Source organism: Anolis carolinensis, chromosome 1, assembly GCF_035594765.1.
Source record: "Anolis carolinensis isolate JA03-04 chromosome 1, rAnoCar3.1.pri, whole genome shotgun sequence".
NCBI lineage: Eukaryota > Metazoa > Chordata > Lepidosauria > Squamata > Dactyloidae > Anolis > Anolis carolinensis.
Window position 1 is genome coordinate 254,845,421 of NC_085841.1, and position 23,973 is coordinate 254,869,393.

Sequence of the window (23,973 nt, forward strand, 5' to 3'; positions counted from 1 at the left end):
TACTTCCAAATTTCAAGGTCTATTTTCCCCAAACTCCACCAGTGTTCACATTTGGGCATATTGGATATTCATGCCAAGTTTGGTCCAGATCCATCATTGTTTGAGTCCACAATACTCTCTGGATGTAGGTGAAACACAACTCCAAAACTCAAGGTCAACGTCTACCAAACTCTTCCAGTATTTCCTGTTGGTCATGGGAGTTCTGTGTGCCAAGTTTGGTTCAATTCTATTGTTGGTAGAGTTCAGAATTCTCTTTGATTGTAGGTTATTTACAACTCCCAAATGACAAAATCAACCCTCCCTACCTCACCAGTTTTCAAATTTGGGCATATTGGGTATTTGTGCCAAATTTGGTCCAGTGAATGAAAATGCATCCTGCATATCAGATATTTACATGACAATTCATAACAGTAGCAAAATTAGAGTTATGAAGTAGCAACAAAAATAATTTTATGGTGGTGGTGGTGGTGGGGGGGGGGGGTCAGCACAACATGAGGAACTGTACTAAGGTTGAGAGCCACTGACCTAGAGGATTGTATTGTACAGCAAATCCTTTTTGTCTTTTCATCTACCATATAGTAATGTAGTAGGGGAATACTGCATAGTCTGAATGGATGGCACTGCTATTAATAAGAAGTCACAATATCAGGGTAATGTGGGAGAGAGATCGGTAGGCATCTAGAAGGTAAGTACACCTAGAAGTGCCTTTATGGTGAAAGGTAGTTCTTTGCCTTGGGTCTTGGGGCCTCTGGAACACTGTGTTAATGTACTTAGGAGAAATTATGAGCAGGAAGGAAAAGAGGAGTTTGCCCTTTCATAAGTGCTAGATATATGCCTTATAGCCAGTTTTGGCCTTGCTATTTTGGGCAACCGAGGACCAGTTCAAAAGGAATAATTATCAGACCCCTATCCTGCACAAGTAGGACACCTATTGCAGATGATGATGTAGATCATTGGGGAAAGTGTGACCCATAGGTCCACAAGGTGTCTGTGCTCCTAGATCCCACTTTTGTGACTTTTGAAGCCCTTGGAAACCTCCATCTCCTCCAAATCCAGCCCACTATATCATTTTTAAAAATTGCCAACTATTTTTGCTGAAAACTTCAAAATATGCAAAAACGTTCACAGCTCCACACAGAAATTCTCCAGAACTCCAAAGCATCAGAAAGTGACACAATTTCACTTCAAGTTGCCATTTTTAGGCATTTAGGAGCACAGTGGAGGGGTGATGTGGGGGATGCCCCCTAACCCCTGCATAATTTCCAACCTCTGCTTTAAATGGTTAAATAAAGTCGTGGCCCTAAGTTGTCCCAATGTCTATTTCTTCCTTCTTTTCTCTGTGCTGGCTTGAAAAATTGAGAGCACTTTTAGTCCTCTTTTTTGCCCATTCATTTTATGAGTGGAGGAAGAAGCAGGATTTCTCCATTGGTTCCAGCATCTCTGTGAGCCCCCAACCCTATCCCTGACTTAGGCTCATACTATTAAAGACCTAGAAGAGAGGAACAGACACAAACACGGTTTCTTCAGAGATCTTCAGCTGGTGTTGGGCATGCTAAACTCTACAGGTAGATTGAACACACAGAAAAAAACCTCAGAAGTACAACAATTCATAGAATCATAGTGTTGGAAGAGATCACATTGGCTATCTAGTCCAACCTCCTGCAATGCAGGAAAAGCACACTCAAAGCACCTCTGACAGATGGCCATCCAGTCTCTGTTTAAAAGCCTCCAAGGAAGGCACTTCCACCACACTCCAAGGCAGAGAATTCCACTGCTGAACAGCTCTCACAGTCAAGAAGTTCTTCCTAATGTTCAGGTGGAATCTCCTTTCCTGTAATTTGAACTCATTGCTCCTAGTCCTAGTCTCCAGGGCAGCAGAAAACAAGCATGTTCCCTCTTCTTTATGACATCTTTTCACATATTTATACATGGTAATCATGTCTCCTCTCAGCCTTCTCTTCTGCAGGCTAAACAGACCCAGCTCTTGAAGTCATTCCTCATAGGGCATGGTCCCCAGACCTTTGATTATTTTAGTTGCTCTCCTCTGGATGCCTTCCAGGTTGTCAATATCTCTCTTGAATTGTGATGCCCAGAATTAGACACAGTATTCCAGGTGAGGCCTGACCAAAGCAGAATTGAGAGGCACCCTTCACCTTGACATTATACTACTTTTGATGCAGCTCAAAATCACATTGGCTTTTTAAGCTATTGGCTCATGTTCAACTTGTTGTCCATTAAGGCCCCTTTCACACTGCTCCTATATCCCCGGATCTGATCCCAGATTATTTGCTATCCCAGATTATCTGGCAGTAGAGACTCATATAATTTAGTTTAAAGAAGATAATCTGGGATCAGATCTTGGCATATATGGTAATGTATTTTTACACTAGATATATCCCACAGATATTTTTAACATGTACTGTTGTCGAGCCAGGCATCACCCATTCTGTATCTGTGGGCCCTTCCAGACAGGCCCTATATCCCAGGATCTGATCCTAAGTTTTCTGTTTTCTGTTTATCCCAGGTTATCTGGCAGTGCCCCGGTGGCAAAGTGTGTTAAAGCACTGAGCTGGAGACCGAAAGGTCCCAGGTTCCAACCCCGGGACCGGCATGAGCGGCCGCTGTTAGCTTCAGCTCCTGCCAACGTAGCAGTTTGAAAACATGCAAATGTGAATAGATCAATAGGTACCGCTCTGGCGGGAAGGTAACGATGATCCATGCAGTCATGCTGGCCACATGACCTTGGAGGTGTCTACGGACAATGCCGGCTCTTCGGCTTAGAAATGGAGATGAGCACCAACCCCCAGAGTCAGACATGACTGGACTTAGTCAGGGGAAACCTTTACCTTTTTATCTGGCAGTGAGGTCTCATATAATCCAGTTTAAAGCAGAAAAACTGGGATATAGGGCATGTATGGAAGGGTCCTGTGTTTCATTTTTTCTGCCTAAGTGAAGTATCCTCCACTTCTTGTTGAAATACATTTGGTTAGTTTTGGCCTAGCTCTCTGATCTGTTTAGGTACATTTGAACTCTGACCATGTCTTCTGGAGTATTAGCTACTGCTCCCAATTTGGTGTCATTTGCAAATTGATAAGCATGCTTTCTAAACCTTCATCTAAGTCTTTAATAAAGATGGTGACCAGCACCGGCCCCAAAGCAGAACCCTGCAGCACTCTACTAGTCACTTCTATCAGGTATGAAGATGAACCATTGGTGAGCACCCTTTGGGTTCAGTAACTAGATTATTAACTTTCTGTTTCATTTGCAATGAGTTTAATAAATAAACTATGTTGTCCTCCATGTTATAATAAATAATAAATTTATAATGAATTTATATCATTAAATTTAGGAGAAGCTAAAAGCTGAGTAATACACTCAAGACAATGACAGTAAATCCCAGGATTTGGAGCTTAAATGATGTGTCTGTATCTTGCAGAACCCCTGGGATTTCCTAGCAGTGCTTTACAACACCATTAGTCCATCTCATTTTTGATATAACGGAAGGTATTCCCTCAACACAAAATCAAATCCTGTTGCACAAAATCTTGGCATTTACACACCAGTCCTCTTCATTAAAAATTGTTTCAACCAAAAAGCAGCAAATCCTTTAAAAAACTTTGTTTGTTGTTGTGTGTGTGTTTTTTAATCCAGCTCTATCTGGATAAATATTTGATTGGTTTTCTTGCAGTCTTCCCTAATTTATTCAGTTTTTAAAAAAACCAAAAAAACCCAAAACAAAACAAAACAAAAAAACCAAGAAAAACCAATACTCATTTAGGGCAACAAGGGATAATCTTCCTAGAAAGTAATTTCCGGACAGTCAGTCAAAATGTTATATTAATTGTTTCAGACACAATAATTGAAGCAAATGTCAGTCATGTGTTTTCTGCTTTATTAATAGAAGAGATTATCTGGTTTTGTAGGAAGGCATTAGATACATCATTAGTTTTATCGCAAATTGTAAATAGCAACCTCTAGACATTGACTAATTTTCTTTCCAAAATGTTCTGTACAATTGAATCTTTTCCCTGAATCTTTGCAGATGAGAATTTTAAAAAGGATCAAAGTAGGCCTTTTGTATTTCTACAAGTCTCAAACCACTGAACTGACTACTTGCTGGTCCAATTACTATTGGTAAGAATACTGTAGTTTCAAGAAAATAACAAAATCCCATGCACAAGGGGCCAATTGAATCTGGGTGTTTCTTCATTTAAAGCACAGTTATGTTATCTCAAAAGTGCACACTTTGACTGACTGGACGGAAATTTCCTTTCCAAATAATAAATTGAAACCTAAATTATATATTTAGGTTGAATGGCCTTGATGGGATCTACTTCAGTCTAGACAAATATAGGATTCTCCTGTTTTGCAGAACCTGGTATGCTTTGGACTACAACTCCCAAGCTCCCAGAAACCTTGGCTATAATGACTGGATGTTGTTATTTGGGTGTTGTAGTAGAAAAACATACATTGTCCAAGTTCTTAATTCCAATAATGTTTTAACTAAATATCAACAATGCAAATAAGAGCTGATGAAATAAAAATATGAGCACTGGCATTAATACATACTTTAAGGACAATAATTTATGTTGTGTTTTGTGTTTTTATACAAATTATAGAAGGATGTTTCTTAATGATATCACAAGTTCTCATACTGTTGCCACTTCTCTTTCCATAAATATAGATAAATAAGTAGTAGCACTAGATTTCAGAGTTTTAAATAAAAGTAGACTCTGGTTTATTAATTTAGGCTGAATTAGACAAGTAGCACTTGGAAGTTAGCTTCTTAATCCAAACTAACTGGATTATATCTTTAAAGAGTTTCAAGGCACACATTAGAGGTGCGATAAAAGGAACTCAATTTACATAGTTAGTGAAAGAGAGCATGCCACTGTGCCACCTAATTAATGTTACGTATTAACAGGAGATAAAATATGTACATCTAGTGAGGCCTGTAGCCAGGATTTTGATTCGGGGGGGGGGGGGGTGAGTCTGGATGAGAGAGGATCTACCCTAGCAAACCTTTTGTATTGTTATCCCAATACCCCCATGCATATGGGATATATTGAGCATGGTGATCAGATCATGATATGAATAAACGTAACAGTTTAAATAATAAATGTAAGGCCTTCCCGCGGACCACTCTGAGAATTGGGGGGGGGGGGGGGCTGAAGCCCCTCAAGCCCCCCCCCCCCCAGCTACATGCATGCATCTAGTATAACATCAGCCCGAGAAATCCTTGGAATGTTATAGTCATCTGATTCACTTTCCTCTATTCTTCTCACTTACTGGCCTGTTTATTACTGTGATGTAATTGAGATGGGCTTTTAAAAATTAATTCCCTGAAGGTTTTTCTTTTTAAGGAAAGGAAATCCAAGAAAATACATAATCAACTAATGTACACCTACTTTCAGGGTTGCTTGTACTGTGCACACTGACAGCTGGAACGCCAGGTCCTGTAACAACAAATAAAAATAGTTACTGGGAAAGTATTTGATTAAATATATGCACCTTAGTATTTCAGTCAAAAGCAAATCTCATCTGGATATGCTTTAACAGTTTGGCACTCAATACACAAAACAATTAATGCAGGAGTTTAGTACTAAGCCCATGAGTAGTTCGATTAATGCGAAGGCATTACTAGGGTAGTCTCAAGGGGAATAATGCAAGTCTGAAGTATTATTTTTATCTCAATTTTACAGTTGAGAAATTGACACACAGTCCATATATATATTTCGAGCACATGCAGCTCCTATTAAATCAAAAAGAGAACAGTGAGTATTCAGCACTTTTCAAAGTCACTTGAAAACCACTAAAAGAAAAATCTAAGGACCAGTTTTGCATTGAAACACAGACAAAGATTCCCTGATTTCTATTTTATGGCATCTTGCAGGTGAGGATGGTGCTTCTCTTTCTACTGCCAAATAGGAGTAGGTGGATCCATAAGTGATTGTAGAGATCAGTCCTGGATTTGCATGGTCATTCACAATGAGGACATAAGTTTCCAGGTGGAGGTGGTTGCAAAAAGGGTTTATTTGATGCACCTTCATCTCAGCACACTCTCCCTTTCGCTCTCTATTCATGTCTCCTCAAAATTCATGGCACCATTGGTAACAGCTTTAAGCTCATTTTTTTAATTTTTTTGCTGTTGACATTACATTTTTCATTCTTCAGCTGAGAGTAAAGTAACTGCTTTGGGAGAAAGTGATTGGGCATCTGGATAACTGATTGGGCAGTGGTTGGTGGTGGAGGATCATTGCTTCAATGCTGGTGGTATTTGCTTCTTCCAGCAAGCTGACATCTGTCCGCCTGTCTTTCCAAAAGATTTGCAAGATTTTTTGAAGGCAACGCTGATGGAATCTTTCTATAAGTCGAGATGGTCCATGTTTCGCAGGCGTACATGGACCATAGAGTTAGAAGGACAATCGCTTTATAAATAAGTATACTGGTTTCCCTATGAATGTCAAACACTCATCAAACACTCTCTGCTTCATTAAAAAATGCTCCAGCCCCAGAGCTCAGACAGTGTTGTATTTCAGCATCAATGTCAACTTTTGTGGAGAGGTGGCTGCCAAGGTAGCTCAAATGGTCAACATTTTCTAATGTTACACCATTAAGCTGTATCTCTGGCATTGCAGAGAGATTAGCTGGTGCCTGCTGAAAGGGCACTTGGACTTTCTTGATGTTCAGTGAGGGGCCAAACATTTCATATGCTTCTGCGAAGGTGTTTAAAGGGCCTTGTAAGTCGTTCTCTGAATGAACACATACTACATTATTGTGACCTTGCTTTTGGCTTTCAGCCTGCTGAGGTTGTGGTGCTATATCTGTATGAAAGCCTTATTCAAATTCAAGTTTTGTTATCCAAAATAATCTCAAACATTTCAAAAATCCTACTGAACAGGTTGGCTTACCTTTGCACTGAAGAATGAAATACTTGATTGTAGGGCTGAATTTTGCATTGAAATATGAACACTGATCTTTCAAGAAATTGCATGAAAGGCACTGACGATTCAATAAATCAACCGTTGACACACTGAAGTGGCAAAAACATGTATTGATCAAGCATAGTTGAACACTAAGCAAAATATATGCCAAAAATACATTATGACAGGGTGATATTAATCTCTGTAATCCATCAACAGATGACTTATCCCTTCACCCAAGACCAATGTTTTGAGAGGCATCTGGGACATGGGAGAGGCAGTCTCTTCCTACAATATGAGGTATCCTTATGGCACTTAAGATCTTCTGGTACAGAGCAGAGATATGTGCACTACTCAGCACTATAAAGATTGTGTTAAAGCTGCCTAAACAGAAAACTTTGAGGACAGTCATGTTGCAGGTGATGCCTGAATAGGAATGCAAGATTCCCTTTTGAATTTAGGGGCTTTTTTTGGGTGGGGGTAGGGGCGAGTGGGGTAGACAAACTGGTAAAGTTCTGTTAACTAATTTGAAAACATACTACTACTGATTGTCTCACCTGTGCAACTGTCTTCCTCTAGGTGAATTTTCAGTACTTAAAAAATAACTGCCAAAGAAAAGGAAAATGGATTCAGCACTTTAAATATTCAGTTACGTTGATAAATAAATTTGTACAATCAAGCTGTTCTAATATTGAAGGACCATGAAACCTGAGCTCCTGAATTCGAGACCTGAAAGATGGAGACTTTACATTGCTGTTTCTTGCCTCTGAGCTACATTTCTGACCACAGCCTTGACTGCAGTCAAACTAATACAGTCCTATCAGCCTCCTAAAAAGGAACATCTTCATCACTTATTATGTTTCATTTCTAATGCAAATATTCCAATTAATACAATATCTAAGGCTATCTATGACCTTTTATACATCAGTGAGAAATACCATTAGTAACTAAATGCATAGATTCTCATGCATGATAGCATACAGTAAATCTTCTTGGATTTATGCATAAAAGCTTGCACAAAGGCAAAAAAGTAATAAAACTGACAGGTTTTTTTGGACTCCATTGGCACTTTCATCTCTACAGTCTTGACTTACTGCAGAACTAGAGAGAAAGTTTGCATCCTCGATCTGATTTAGGCCACAAAGAGAGAACTGCTAACAGAAGAATTATAAGTGACCACGATTAATTGCTTATACATCATAGAGTACAAAGATACAGATCAGAGGAATAACAATCCAAATTTGGGGGGGATTGCACATATCCTTGATACCACGAGTCATGTTTGTGACCTAGATGAGTGGCAGATAGGTCATTCCCTAAACTGGTCTAAGTCCTTAAAAACCATCCCAAATTCCTTATGGGGATTACTCAGATTGCTCTCTGTACAATGACAAAATTATGTATCCAGGAACTTCAGAAGACTTTGAAGAAAATGCAATATACAATATTAAAGTACAATATAAAACCAACCAAAAAGGCCATAAAACAGTGTGGCATGGCTGTCAATTGTCATGCTTCCATTAGAATGGCTGTTTCCCCTTACAGCTCTTGTGTATCTCAAAACCTGTTAAAGAGAACTGGAATATCCCCAGTAACATTCTCTTTTCGCAATACAAGGTGCTGAAGCAAGAAATGAAAGGGGAGGGAGTCCCAAAATTACCTTTGTTGGATCAAATATTGCTGTGAAGAAGGCACACAGACCTCTTTATATCAATAGCAAACTCAAACTGCATTAAGGAAATCTTGAATGTAAGTAAAATTGCTCACCAGCCATATCAACTGGCAGGTGGTTTTTGTAAATAGCTAGTTAACATGAACTTAAACCAGAACAGGTTGCAAAAGTGGCAGCTGCAAAATTTGACTATTTCTAGGCTTTTTATTTAAAGCCTACATGTGGAGAAGGAGAGAAAAGTCATAAATTACCACTCCCCAGAATCCAAACACCACAACAAAGTGAGCTATGAAATAGCTGAACAGTGAACTAGTTCTATTTTACCATTTGCCTCACAAAGATAACACTGGCTCACACACACTTTTGGTGCCTCAAATGTTAGTTCTGTTTCTTGGTAAATTGCACCAGTTTTCCTCTACAGCTGTAGTTTTTGAGCCACATAACATATGGCATCTAATAGTTGTCATCTGCCTGCCCTTAGAAAATTATGATAACCCTATCTAAAAACTGGAGCTGGTGTAGTCTATCCTATGCAATTTTCTGAATCATAGCCCCAGATAATTCCAGGAACAAGCCTAAAAACCAAGACACCACAAAATGTATTGTTGGGGTTGGGCTATATAATTTTTTTGCTTCTCATATGCTCATGCAATGTACAATGCTGTTTTATGAGCCTGTCCAACATGTTTCACAAGTTTTCCAAGAATATTTAAAAGTGTAGTATACAAACAAATACAACCCCTTAAAATATTTTTTTCAAAACACTATAATACCATGAGATTCACCTGATCATTTTATATTGTACAAAAATTTTCAGATCCAATGAGGCTTTGCTGATCCAAACATCTAATTAATTTCTACAGAGAATAACAATTTGCCATCATTGACAGGTTGCCTAGTCACCTCTGTTGACTAGAATATGCCCTCGGTGATTGAGTGGTGATTTAGAACCTTTGCTATACATTGCACACGTCTGGATGGACCTCTTATTTTATAGAGGTTATTAAAAAAAAGTTCAGTTAAGCTTGTCCTCTAAACAGTTATTCTGCTAACTAACCTATGCCAAAATCCTGTTTTGTTTTCCAAAGAGGTTCAGCCTGAGTTCTTCTTTATTGTGGCTCAGGGCACTTCCAGATAGGGCTTAAACACGCAATGAAGCGGGTTAAAGAAACTCGCTTCAGTGTGAGTTTAAGTCCCCACACCCGCTAAAAAAAGGGCTTTCCCGGTGGGGTGTTCCCATGACATTGCAGTAACTTTTGTGATGGCATGGGGTCACCTCAAAATTCCCCCCAAAGTAAAAAATTAATAGGCTGCCATGACGTTCCTCCAGCAGACCTCCTGGCATGTAGAAATGATGAGCCAGGAGGCGGGGAGGGAGGATTTTTCTCTTTGCCTCCTGTAATGTCATTTCTACTCATCAGGAGGCCTGTCAGAGGAGCGACATGGCAGTTTGTACGTTTTGACTTCTTTTAAGGGCTTTTGGGGGGGAGGGGGGGAGCCTTCTCGGTTCTCTGGGCTAATGTAGTCTGAAGAACTGAGAGGGCTGTGGGCACTGCCCCCCAGAAGTACCCAGGAGACAGTCCCCACAGGACCAATATCCTAAGTCTGGAAGGTCCAAGTCTAATGGGGTATCTAATTATTTCAGGACAAAACAAGGTTCCATCATTTTCGGGCCTGTCTAGAACAGCCCTCAGATTAAACATAGCTGGGATAAGATACTGCTGTTTAACTTCAAATCCTTGCAGAGTTTAGTTGCACCTAGGAAGCAGTTTGGTGACTGCTTTCTTTTCCTTTTCTGTAATCATTTAGAATCTTCAAAGGGAAAGACGCAATTTTGAAAGGTAGTCATAGTCCACCCAACTTTCCTGTAATATTTCTCTTTGTTTTTTCTCATGGGACATTAGGCAATGAAAGGTAATTTGACTTTTCCTAATATTTCCCCCTTTCTTTAACTTTTTAAAATATTTTGTGCACACACCCATATATTTTTGCAAATCATAAACAGTCATAGATGAATTGAAACTCAGTGTTTCTGCCAAGAACACTAATTTTAACTGAACAATAGGGAGACAAGGAATCCTTGCCACTGAAGACCTTTCTGAAGAAGATCTTCTGGGATATACTAGCAGCTACAAGGGGGAGGGTAAGAAGTCTAGTTGTATGAGCAGATTTCCATTTTACCTAGTTGATCTTAAGACTGATGCTTGTAACTTACTGTAGTTAATGTCTTATACGGAAAGCTTGACACAATTCTGGTTGGTAGAAAGTGAAGAATAATTATGCAAACATGTCTACTCAGAGATAACTCCAACTGATTTCAATTGAATGTGCTCATTGTTAATCAACATAGCAATACAGTCTTAACAACTTTGTAAAACATCAGATCAGCAACACCTTTCTTATAGAAAATGTTGAGATGCTGTTTTCTTTTGACAATATTTGGGACGGAAACCTAGATATTCATTTATAACCCATAAGACCCCTCTCATTCATGCTTACTGAAACCATAAAAGAATAAATAGTCAAAGAAACCACATTTAACATTGTAATATTCAAGGATTTGAAATCTATATGCACTCTAGCTATATCATTCAGAATATTTATAGGGAAAACTACCACAAATGTAGTTATACTAATATATGTTATTTATTTATTTATTTTTATTTCAGCAAATGTAGTGAGTCAAAAGACATGATAGGTCATCCTTTTTCTTTATCTGAGAAAGGATCTTGAAATACATTAATAACTGAAATAAATCAAATTTATCTTTATATTTATGGCTATAACTTCTATTAGTGTCTGGAAATGAAAGAGGCATGGTGAACAATACAATTTCCAGTAAAATGCATTTCATCTTGATAACACAGATATTTTACCTGAAAAGACAAAGAAAAATAATGCTCACATCTTTTGCGTATTTTCATCATATGCCAAGATTTTGACAACTTCCCAGTTTCCTGATGTTAGATGGCGAATGCTAAATTGTTCACTCTTGGTCTGTAAGGAAATAAATAGTTTAACCATGATTTCTCTTTCATCCAAGATTGCTTGTACCTGTCATTATTTAAAGGCCTCTAAAATGAGCAAATTGGCATTTATACAAATATCTGCACTTAAAGCTAGGAGGAGTGTTAAGACTATTAATACTTTCTACCCCATAAGGAGAATGAGACATTCCTATTGAAAAAAGAATTGTCAGCTTCTTTTGGTGGATTCAGAAAACCTTTCCCATATTTTAATCCTTTTCCAAAAGACATGTGTTCCTTATACAAAATATTTTTTCCATTTTTGAAACACAAAAATAATGTTTTTTTTAATGAACAAAACTTTCTCCCAAAATACAAAAAATTTGGGCAGTGAAGAAAGCTTTCAGGAAGAATATAAACTCATCTGAAATGAGGTGCCGGAGAAGAGTCCCGTGAATACTATGAACTACTAACAAGACAAATTAATGGATCCCAGATGAAATAAAGCCTGTACTTGTCAGAACCCTGGCAGCAGAGCACCAATAACCATACGCAGAGGCCAATCTCTATCTAATATCTTTATTAAAGAAATATATAAAAGCAATAAAAACAAGTGAAGAATATAGTTCAGAAGCAGACCTTTCAAAAGAGGTCAAATATAGTCCAAAAATGTATTGTCCAATATAAGATATTAGAGTTCAAAGTTTTAATCCACTTGACCGAAACACACACTTTGCCAAGCAATAGTGTGGGGAATTAGCAGAGTCCTAGAGTTCAATGAAGCTTGACAACAAGGCTGGAATTAAACTTGATTGTTGGCTAGATTCATAACTGGAAACAAAGGCAAAACATGAGCGTGGAGCAGGGTCCGTGGTAAAACTGCAAGGCTAGGCAAGGCTTGAAACTTGATCTGTGAAGCAAGGAACTGGGGTACGAAGTCCACACACGATCTCTCTCCTGAAGCTGATCAATTGACTCCGCAAGGAATTCCTCGCGCCAACCACCTATATTGGGTCTCGTTTTCCCGCCAACAGAACTCTTTCCCTAGAGAACGAGAAGCGAAACCCAACTCTGTCCAGATGTGTGACTCCTTAGAATTTCCCAAGGGAAGCAAGCCTAATCAGCTTGATTTCTGGCAGCAATGCGTAAACTCCTCCGTTGAGCTTCTCTGATTCCCCTTTCTCTGGAATAAGATTCTTTTCTGGGAAACGGGGGGGAGTTCTGCCCAAGGCCTGTTTGGCTGAATTCTTGAGGACAAACATCAACATCCTGCAGGTGAAGTGACTCCGGCTCTTGCTGAACCGGCGAAAACCCCATGTTTTCCTCTTCGTCTGCCACAATAGTACTAGGAACAGGACTACAAGGCCCATGAGTCATCACAGTACTTTCCCTAGAAGCTGAGGACTAAACTATGAAATAGAGGCATCATAGGTTAAGTTGGCTTAACAGCAAATACCAGCAGAAAGTAATCAAAAACATGACAAGATACTTATATCTTTGCCCAGTGACGAGAAAACGTTACAGTGTTTCATGTTCGGTTTGTTGTTTATTCGTTCAGTCGCTTCCAACTCTTTGTGACCTCATGGACCAGCCCACGCCAGAGCTTCCTGTTGGCCATCACGGCCCCTAGTTCCTTCAAGGTCAAGCCAGTCACTTCAAGGATATCATCCATCCATCTTGCCCTTGGTCGGCCTCTCTTCCTTTTTCCTTCCATTTTCCCCAGCATCATGATCTTTTTCAAGCTTTCATGTCTCCTCATGATGTGGCCAAAGTACTTCATCTTTGCCTCTAATATCCTTCCCTCCAGTGAGCAGACGGGCATTATTTCCTGGAGTATGGACTGGTTGGATCTTCTTGAGGTCCAAGGCACTCTCAGGATTTTCCTCCAACACCACAGTTCAAAAGAATCTACCTTCCTCCGCTCAGCCTTCCTTATGGTCCGGCTCTCGCATCCATAGGTTATTATGGGGAATACCATTGCTTTGACTATGCGGACCTTTGTGGCCAGTGTGATGTCTCTGCTCTTCGCTATTTTATTGAGGTTGGCCATTGCTCTCCTTCCAAGCAGTAAACATTTTCTGATTTCCTGGCTGCAGTCTGCATCTGCAGTGATCTTTGCACCTAGAAATATAAAGTCTGTCACTGCCTCCACGTTTTCTCCTTCTATTTGCCAGTTATCAATCATTCTGGTTGCCATAATCTTGGTTTTCTTGATGTTTAACTGCAACCCAGCTTTTGCACTTTCTTCTTTCACCTTGGTGATAAGGCTCCTCAGCTCCTCCTCACTTTCAGCTTTCAGTGGTATCATCTTCATATCTCAGGTTGTTAGTGTTTCTTCCAGTAATTTTAAATCTGGCCTTGGATTCCTCAAACCCTACATGTCGCATGAACACGTTGAATAGGGAGGGTGAAAGTATACAGCCCTGACGTACTCCTTACCCAACCTTAAACCAGTCTGTTGTTCTGTGGTCTGTTCTTACTGTTCCTACTTCGTCTTTATACAGATTTCTCAGGAGACAGACAAGGTGACTTGGTATCCCCATACCACCAAACAAATGCCACAATTTATTATGATCCACACAGTCGAAGGCTTTAGAATAGTCAATGAAGCTGAAATAGATGTTTTTTCTGAAGCTCCCTAGCTTCCTCCATTCTCCAGCAGATATTGGCAATTTGGTCTCTCATTCCTCTGTCTTTTCTAAACCCAGCTTGTACATCTGGCAACTCTCGCTCCATGTATTGCTGGAGTCTGCCTTGCAGGATCTTGAGCATTACCTTGCTGACAAGTGAAATAAGTGCCACTGTACAAAAGTTTGAGCATTCTTTATCGTTTCCCTATTTTGGTATGGAGATATAAATTGATTTTTTCCAATCTGATGGCCATTCTTGTGTTTTCCATATTTGCTGGCATATCCCATGCATTACCTTGACAGCACCATCTTTCAAGATTTTAAACAACTCAGCTGGGATCCTGTCGTCTCCTGCTGCCTTGTTATTAGCAATGCTTCTTAAGGCCCATTCAACCTCATGCCTCAGGATGTCTGGTTCTAATTCACTCAGCACACCGTCAAAGCTATATTATCCTTCTTATACAGATTTTCTGTATATTCTCGCCACCTTTTCTTGATCTCTTCAGCTTCTGTTAGGTCCTTGCCATCTTTCTTTTTGATCATGCCCATTTTTGCCTGAAATTTACCTCTGATATTTCTGATATTCTGGAAGAGGTCTCTTGTCCTTCCTATTCTATTGTCTCCTTCCACTTCCATGCATTGCTTGTTTAAAAATAGTTCCTTGTCTCTTCTGGCTAACCTCTGGAATTGTGCATTTAATTGGGCATATCTCCCCCTATCACTGTTTCCTTTCACCTTCCTTCTATCTTGGGCTACCCCCAGTGTCTCAGCAGACAACCATCTTGCCTTCTTGATCTTTTTCTTTGGGATGTACTTTGTTGCCACCTCCTGAATGTTGTGAACTTCTGTCCATAGTTTTTCTGGGACTCTATTTATTAAATCTAGTCCCTGAAACCTATTCTTCACCTCCACTGCATATTCACTAGGAATATTTGTGAGATCATATCTAACTGGTCTGTGTATTTTCCCCAGTCTCTTTAGTCTGATTCTAAATTATGCAATAGGAAGCTTATTTTTATCCTGCTTCATACCACAAAATTTCTAAATGGTTTACAACATGTCTGAATGGAAAGTAAAGAATTACACCCCTACTTGAAAGACAATTATCATTGTTCCATGAATGTATTGTGCTTAATTTCATGCATTAACATCATGTGTGGAGGCTGCTAAGGTAAAGGTAAATTGTTTACATAGATAAACCTCCACAAGGTTGGGGTCATGTCTACAGTCCGTTTGCAGAATTGAACAAAAAGTCAACTTGCATCTGGAGTTTGCTTAATCAGACGCAAAAACTCTCATCCACAATTTGCACATTTTTATGTTGGGGAGCCAGGGAGGATAGTAAGTTAAATTACAATAAAATACAAAAATATGTTATCAGTAACAATTCTGCATTCATAAGAATGAGTAAAACCTTCCCCACAAACACTGTCTTGATGATGAAAGGAAGCAAAGTCTTTTGTTTCAAGACAAAGAAAGAAGTGAGAAGAAATTAGTTCAGTGACAATAACCTAGGATGGGCCTTGTAGTTGCCCCATTTAGGTTCCTTCCTTTTTCAGAACAACTAGTAGCTTGGGCATTGGACTATGATTCTGGGAGACCAGGATTCAAATCTCTGTTTGGCTATGGAAACTTACTGGGTGACCTTGGGCAAGTCATACTCTCTCAGTCTCAGAGAAAAGCAGCATCAACCTCCCACTGAACAAATTTTGCCAAGAAAACCCTGTGACAAGTTTATTTTAGGTTTGCCACAAATCAGAAACAACGTGAAAGCAGACAACAACAACAACAACAACAACAAACAGGGACAAAGAGACTTCAATTTAGAGTCAGCACATCTTTTGGGTCTGTTTCTCATCACTCCTGAAGAGATAAGGGAAGAACTTATAAGTGCACTGCTCCACAACTTGAGACTTTCTTCTTTTTTCTCACTCCTTCCGTCTTTGAATCCAAGTCTGCTTTTTCATTATTCTATGGTTGCTTCACAGGCAATTGGAACAATGCTCTTTCAAGCATTCATGGGGAAGACACAAACTGTAACATTCTTTCATGCATACATTCTTGTGTTAATATAATAGAAACTCGTTTATGCATACACATGGGGCTTACTGGAAGCTGCAGAACTGACACATGCACTTCATTCTTCTGTCTCTCTGGAATGATTCACTATTAATTTCCTAGAATCCTTAGTGACAGTCTGGCAACAAGCCACAGTACTTACAACCAATGACGTTTCTTCAAAATAGCATATCCCTATGGGATTCAGGGAACTAACATCATATTTTCTTAATTATTTTTCTTATTTGTTATGCAAGTGGACAACTTTATGCAGCAGAGCTACAGCAACTTCTGATTCTAGCAGTGCATTATATTGTACTATGATGGGAAGTTAGGCAGCAGTACCAAATGAGTTCCTGGTTCATACATTACAGATGAGATGTGCAGAAACAAAAAACATAACAAATCTGCCATAAATTTCAGGATATCAGACATATTTTAAAACAAACAAAATGAGTGTGTTTAGGAGCTTGAGAAACTTCAAAACTGTACTTCCTCCATTCCTGCATGTGATTGTCAGGAGTGGTTCATATTAATCATGTAGGTATATGACAAGCATGAAGAAACAACTGGCAAATGCACTGTTTGAATTAGAGTAAGAATTGTGAATTTAACAGTTTATGATAGATATATTTACTGGGCTGTACAAGAAAGATGTTTGTCTGATTGGGGTTGGGGAAGCTTATGGGCCAACCCAGTGGCTTTGATGGTACTGTTGTTTGACTAGTACATGTTGGGGTTGTGGCCAAGGTTTCCTATACAGATAAACCCAAACTACTAAGTATTGCTGCCCTAATGCAATGCTACCACGAGAGGGAAGGAAAACCTTGTGACTATACCAACCTCATACCCAGGGAATCTGTGTGGAAAGGGAAAAGAGTGTGCTAAATCCTAATTAAAAGTATGGTAAATACTATTCAAAGAACCTGAAAAAAGGAAGGATCATCCAGTCCATAATCTATTAACCCAACTAGAAGAAACTTACCTGAACATCAAACATAGCAATATGGTGGAATTCACCACGGCCACCTTGCTTAACAGGAACTGTCATAAAGAATTTGTTGCTATCCTTAGAAAAAACTGGCTCTTCATTCTATAAGAATTAAACAGGATCAGCATTTTACATTTTTTCAGTTAAGCTTTATTCTGTATAAGCTGTCACTAGTGTGAATAAAACATGGAATTTACAGCTTACTGAAAGGAAACACAATTTTATGATAAAAATAGTCAAAACAGAAAAGCAGAGAAATCATGCAAGAACTTAACTTTTCTATCAAAACAGGCCCAAAGATTTTTTTTCTAAAAAGACTTTTCCTTAGCAGATTTGTAAAGAAGGAAGAAAATATAATTCTGATTAACAATTTTTGTAGGAAATTTACATTACACTTCAAAAATTTCCATCTTTCTGTGATATTAGAAATATTGCACTGGGACAATCATTTACTTCAAAGTCTATTGAGATTTTGTGGAAATAATTGATATGTAAAGATTACAGGCTTGTCTACATAGCAAGGGGGAAAAAAGGACTCACCTCAAATAGAGGGTTGGCTATCTTCATGACATGACATGACATGACATAGTTAGTTTCCCAGTCTTTTCATTTAAGTTGGCTTTGCTCTCCTTTGGGCAAAGTCAGGGAATACTCCAGGGTTTGTTGGAAACTCCAGAGTATTCTGCAAGTTTGGAGCAGTCTAGACTGCTATATTGGGTCTGTTTCTGCCCTTGCTGGTCATGTAGGTGTACTGTTCTGAAATCAGCCGAGGCACCTACAACAACCATGAACTTCCATGAGCCTTGTAGGTGGGAGTAGTGGCAACACAATGGAGGTGAGATGCACACTGCCCCAAAAGAGAGAATGAGCTCCCCAGCCCTGGGAACAACAGCCCTGGAGTCGGCACAAAGTGACCAATGTAGATGAGCCCCCAAATGCAGGAATATGCACGTTCAAGTAAATTACTACATAAGAAAGTTCCCACTTTTATAATAATTTATTGTGCTCTTTTGTTTGTTTGTTCCTTGACCAATAAATATGATTTGTATTCTGTTCTAGGATCCAAACACTTCATGTTAAAAATTGGCTGCTAGTACAAATCAAGACAAAACGGATCAAACAAAAATGCACTGGCTACTGTTAAGACAAGAAAATTAATCTTTTGGTTAGCACCTAAAAGCCCAATAAACCAATTGTTTGATAGAGGTGCTGTGAACAAGCCAGAACCAGAATACTGGTGACAATATTGCCTATAATTTGTTTTTGTTTTTTGTTGTTGTTTTGGGGGGGGGGGTACTGAAAAGCAGTTTAAGAGCACATTTTTTCCATGTAGCAAATAACATATATCCATTCTTGTTTAAATGTTACCTTTTGGAGAGTGGCATTCGTTTTGGATGATTTGGGATGTCTTTGTATATTTTTTCAAAGAAAGTATTGAAAAAGCAATGTAGTGGTAATGAATGATCTTACTCTTTTGATAACATGCTTTAATGGATGTAATTTTCACAGTACTATGTAATGAATTAATATTGAAATTATTATACCAAGCTCCGATGCAACAGCCCAGTTTGCCCTACCATAACTTTAGCTAACTTTTTGATAATGAAGTCATTCATTGGATGCTTTATTCCACTTCACTGTGCACATAACAAATCATTTAAATTTTGTCTAGTTCATGAAAAGTCACTAGTATCAAATAGCTAAATACATGTAACATTGTTCCTACAAACTGCTGTTGGAATACCTTCCTAAGGCACCATCACAATACTCTTAAGTAATGTCTAAACAGGCCTCATATCTCAAATTGGGTTAGAATTTGCTCCAGGACGCTGCACGGTGTTCAAGGACAACCAATCCCTAAAATGGGATAAAACTGGTTAATCTGATTTTACCTTGGGTTCACAGAAATCAGGAAATGCTGCAGAGCTTCCCCAAAACTCTGGAGCATCCCAGTACTTTGGCGTTGATGGAGACAGATGGACTGGTTCTAATTGGAAATACCATCCCACTACCTAGGTTATTGTTAGTGACTGCATCAGCAGTCATTGAGCTTCAGAGAGCTCCATTTCTGCTCACCTTTGCTGATGTCAGCAATGGTGCCCTTATAATCTGAAGAAAGGAGGAGAAGCCGCAATGCTTTGGACTTTCCCCAGATTTAGGAGCGAAGTGTGTTAAAGCACTGAGCTGCTGAACTTGCAGACCGAAAGGTTCAAATCCCGGGAGCGGAGTGAGTGCCTGCTGTTGCTCCAGCTTCTGCCAACCTAGCAGTTCGAAAACATGCCAATGTGAGTAGATCAATAGGTACCGCTCCGGAGGGAAAGTAACGGCGCTCCATGCAGTCATGCCGGCCACATGACCTTGGAGGTGTCTATGAACAACGCCGGCTCTTCGGCTTAGAAATGGAGATGAGCACCAACCCCCAGAGTCAGACATGACTGGACTTAATGTCAGGGGAAACCTTTACCTTTACCTTTCAATGTGCCCTTATTAATTCAGCTTTTCTGATTCTTCATTTCATCTGCAATTACTGCCATGTTTTGTTTAAAAAATTCTTCATTCAGGTTTTAAACATAGCTTTGTTTAAAACATTAACTTTTTAATATCTTATTTATCAGTATAGTAACACAACCATACCTGTTTAGATAGCCACACTTCAGATGTAAATTCATATTTCTAAAAAAAGGATAAAAGAAAAATAATTGTTATTATGAAACCCATAGAAACGTTCTGCTCAGTGAAAATCATTCCATTTTACTCTTCATTACACTGCAGTAGTAGCATGAATAAAAACTTCACAGAGCACTGATCATCCAACAGTAATCTATATCTATATATATAATAAAAGTAAAATCGGAGTATGTATCAGCGTTTTGATTGGCCTGGCGGAATATGTGCTCGCGTTTTGATTGGCCTCGCAGAATATGGATCAGCTTTCTAATTGGCCAGCCGGAATATGGGCCAGCTCTGATTGGCCGCCACTTTCACAGGCCACTGGGATCGCTGAGGGAAAAACTACTACCAACTGGCTTCGTTCGGCCTACTTCTCTCCTCAGAACGATGCTAGCTCTGGAAGAGTTAACAGCCTCGGCCTACACTTTGGTAGCCTCGGCTTACACTTTGGTAATCCAAAACACCACTGCCACCACCAGAAAGGCCGGACCTGGACCAAACCTGACACACATCACCCCATGAACCCACTGACAACGGATGGCCCCCTTTGGCCCCTCTGCTGACATGTTTAAGGCCTTCCAGGCTGGCCCCTCACTGCTAGGCCGAAAAGGAAGTCGCCATCTTGCCTCAGCGTTCAACTTCTTTGTAAGGCCCTACTTGCCTCAAAAGACAGCAGAGAACATTGTTATTATCTTTTTAACGATATGCTTATGAACACTTCTAGCCCCCAAAGCCCCAATCCAAGCCTCCTTTGATCATTTTGCTAACACGTTTCAGGCCTTGCAGCCTGGCTCCATTGTGCTAGGCCGCAAAAGAGGCAGCCATCTTCCCTGTTCCACATGGTTCCAAACAGAGCAGCTTTTGCCTGTGTCTTTTGGATACAGCACTCTCCTTCAACAAGGTAAGGCGGCAGTACGTAAATACTATTCACAGCAGACTAAAGAGAAAATAATGACTATCTTTTTATTCTTTCCTTTTAAGAATCGTTTACTCCCCCCCCCCCCCCCCCAGTTTTTACTGAGGCAAAAAACTACCACAGAGCAGGCTTGGGCCTACTAACTCTAACAGGCCTGACACATACAGTTCCCATGACCTACTATACACCTGGGCACTGTTTGGAGTGGGATGGACCATGGATGATGGACTTGCATATGGGAGTTGTAGTTCACCTGCCCCCACTGAACCCTGCTATGTCTTATTTATACTACTATTGCTTGACATTACTTTTATGTTTTATTTATATGGTGGATGTTAGCACGTGGCTTAATGACCTTGCAAGCTAAATATCAGAATTAAATAAATAAATAAATAAATGTCTCAATCGTATGTATGGTTGGAATGACCTTCAGTCGGGAGGGCTTGAATTGTCTCTTCCTTTGTGGCAGATGGGGGTGGACTGGATGACCTTCAGAGACCCCTTTCAAATCTAGGACTCTATCTCTCTCCCAATCGTATTTGTGACTGGATGGCCATCTGTCAGGAGGGCTTGGATGGTGTCTTCCTCTATGGCAGAAGGGGGTTCAACTAGGTGGGCACCCCTTCTAACTCTAGGATTGTATGGAAGCCTTTAAACCAGGCACGGGCCAACTTGGGCCCTCCAGGTGTTTTGGACTCCAACTCCCACAATTCCAGAGAGCCTACCCCATGATGCGCTTTATGTCCTGGTGCCGTTTGCAGGATGATGGACCATGGGTGATGGGATATGTAGTACTTTCAATCGCTACGATTCCCACAGACCACTGCGATGCCCACCAGTGACGGAACTGGACCAAACTTGGCACACAGATGGGACATGCAGTACCTTCACTCGCTTCTTGAGACCACAGCAACTGCTACATATGACAGAACTGAACCAAATCTGGTATATATATCCCAAATGACACACTTTATATGTTGCAGCAGTTTGGGGGAGGATGGACCAAGGACGATGGGATTTGCAGTACCTTCATCCAATTCACCTCCCACAGGCCACTGTGATTCCCATGAATGACAAAACTGTACCAAACTTGATACAAAGGTGCAATGTGGCCCCCTTTATGTCCTGATCTGGTTTGGTGCAGGATGGACCTTGGATGATGGGATTTGCAGTACCCTTATCTGATTCACCTCCCACGGACCACTGTGATACCCATGAAAGACGAAACTGTACCTTACTTGGCATACAGGTGCAATGTCACACAATTTATTCCTGGTGTGGTTTGCAGGAGAATGCACCAAGGATGATGGGATTTCCAGTACCTTCATCCAATTCAACACCCACAGACCACTGTGATGCCCATGAATGATGAAACTGTACCAAACTTGACATATAGGTGCAATGTGACCCACTCCTCCTATCATTTGAGGGAGCAACAGACCATGGATGATGGGATTGACAGTACCTTTACTCACTTCCCCAGACCACTGCGACCCTCACCAATGTCTGATCAAGACCAAACTTGACACATCGAGTCCCCATGACCTGCTTTACATCCTGGAGCTGTTTGGAGGGGGATCGACCATGGACTTGCATATGGGAGTTGTAGTTCACCCGTACCAACTAAAGCCAACTGACACTGGATCGAGACTAAACTTGGAACAAAGGCAAACAATTCAGTTCTCAAATAACCCGGGCACCGCCGGGTCCCCAAGCTAGTATATAATAAAAGTGAATGTTTGTATGCGAGTATGTATCAGCGTTTTGATTGGCCTGGCGGAATATGTATCAGCGTTTTGATTGGCCTGGCGGAATATGTATCAGCGTTTTGATTGGCCGGCCGGAATATTGGCCAGCTTTCTGATTGGCCTCCACTTTCACAGGCCACTGGGACTGCTGAGGCAAAAACTACTACCAACTGGCTTCGTTCGGCCTACTTATCTCCTCAGAACGACGTTAGCTTTGGTACTGTTAACAGCTTTTGGCCCACTCACACATTCACAACATTCTGAATCCAACTAATGATGGAAAATAATTATGTTTTAATGCTTCCTTTGTTTATGAAAACTTCTACCCCCTCACCTCACCCCCCCCCCTTCAGCGCTTCTACTGACAGGCCAAGGCCTTTGCAGGCTACTAGGCCCTGCTAGGCCGCAAAGGAGGGGGCCATCTTCCCCCCTCAATACTGTTCCAAAGACAGGTTTTCCCTGGCTCATTGGGACACAGTACTATTCATAGCCGACTAAAGAGAAAATAACGACTATCTTTTTATTCTTTCCTTTTAAGGGTTGTTTACTCCCCCCCCCCCCCCAGTTTTTACTGAGGCAAAAAACTACCACAGAGCAGGCTTGGGTCTACTAACTCTAACAGGCCTGACACATACAGTTCCCATGACCTACTATACACCTGGGCACTGTTTGGAGTGGGATGGACCATGGATGATGGACTTGCATATGGGAGTTGTAGTTCACCTGCCCCCACTGAACCCTGCTATGTCTTATTTATACTACTATTACTTGACGTTACTTTTATGTTTTATTTATATGGTGGATGTTAGCACGTGGCTTAATGACCTTGCAAGCCAAATATCAGAATTAAATAAATAAATAAATGTCTCAATGGTATGTATGGTTGGAATGACCTTCTGTCAGGAGGCCTTGGATGGTGTCTTCCTTTACAGCAGAAGGGGCTGGACTGGATGACCTTCAGAGACCCCTTTCAAATCTAGGACTCTTATCTATCTCCCAATCATATTTATGACAGGGTGGCCATCTGTCGGGAGGGCTTGGATGCTGTCTTCCTCTATGGCAGAAGGGGGTTCGACTAGATGGCCTTTAGGCACCCCTTCTAACTCTAGGATTGTATAAAAGCCTTTAAACCAGGCATGGGCCAACTTGGGCCCTCCAGGTGTTTTGGACTCCAACTCCCACACTTCCAGACAGCCTACCCCATGATGCACTTTATATGTTGCAGCAGTTTGGGGGAAGATGGACCAAGGACCATCGAATTTGCAGTACCTTCATCTAATTCACCTCCCACAGGCCACTGTGATTCCCATGAATGACGAATCTGTACCAAACTTGATACACAGGTGCAATGTGGCCCCCTTTACGCCCTGGTCCAGTTTGGTGCAGGGTGGGCCATGGA

At 40.4% G+C, this 23,973-nt stretch overlaps 1 protein-coding gene across 3 annotated transcripts in view; it reads right to left on the reverse strand.

Moving 5' to 3' along the window:
• Window positions 1–23,973, reverse strand: part of dpp10 (dipeptidyl peptidase like 10) — a 798,815-nt gene that overhangs the window by 32,616 nt on the left and 742,226 nt on the right. For all 3 annotated transcript variants that reach the window (XM_008109652.3, XM_003214894.4, XM_008109657.3), the window contains exons 12-17: window positions 19,875–19,913; window positions 17,235–17,342; window positions 11,501–11,592; window positions 7,481–7,528; window positions 6,912–7,033; window positions 5,409–5,456 (exon numbers count right to left, since the gene is read on the reverse strand). In XM_008109652.3, the coding sequence (XP_008107859.1) occupies window positions 5,409–5,456; window positions 6,912–7,033; window positions 7,481–7,528; window positions 11,501–11,592; window positions 17,235–17,342; window positions 19,875–19,913 (457 nt within the window). The remainder of the gene's footprint in view (window positions 1–5,408; window positions 5,457–6,911; window positions 7,034–7,480; window positions 7,529–11,500; window positions 11,593–17,234; window positions 17,343–19,874; window positions 19,914–23,973) is intronic.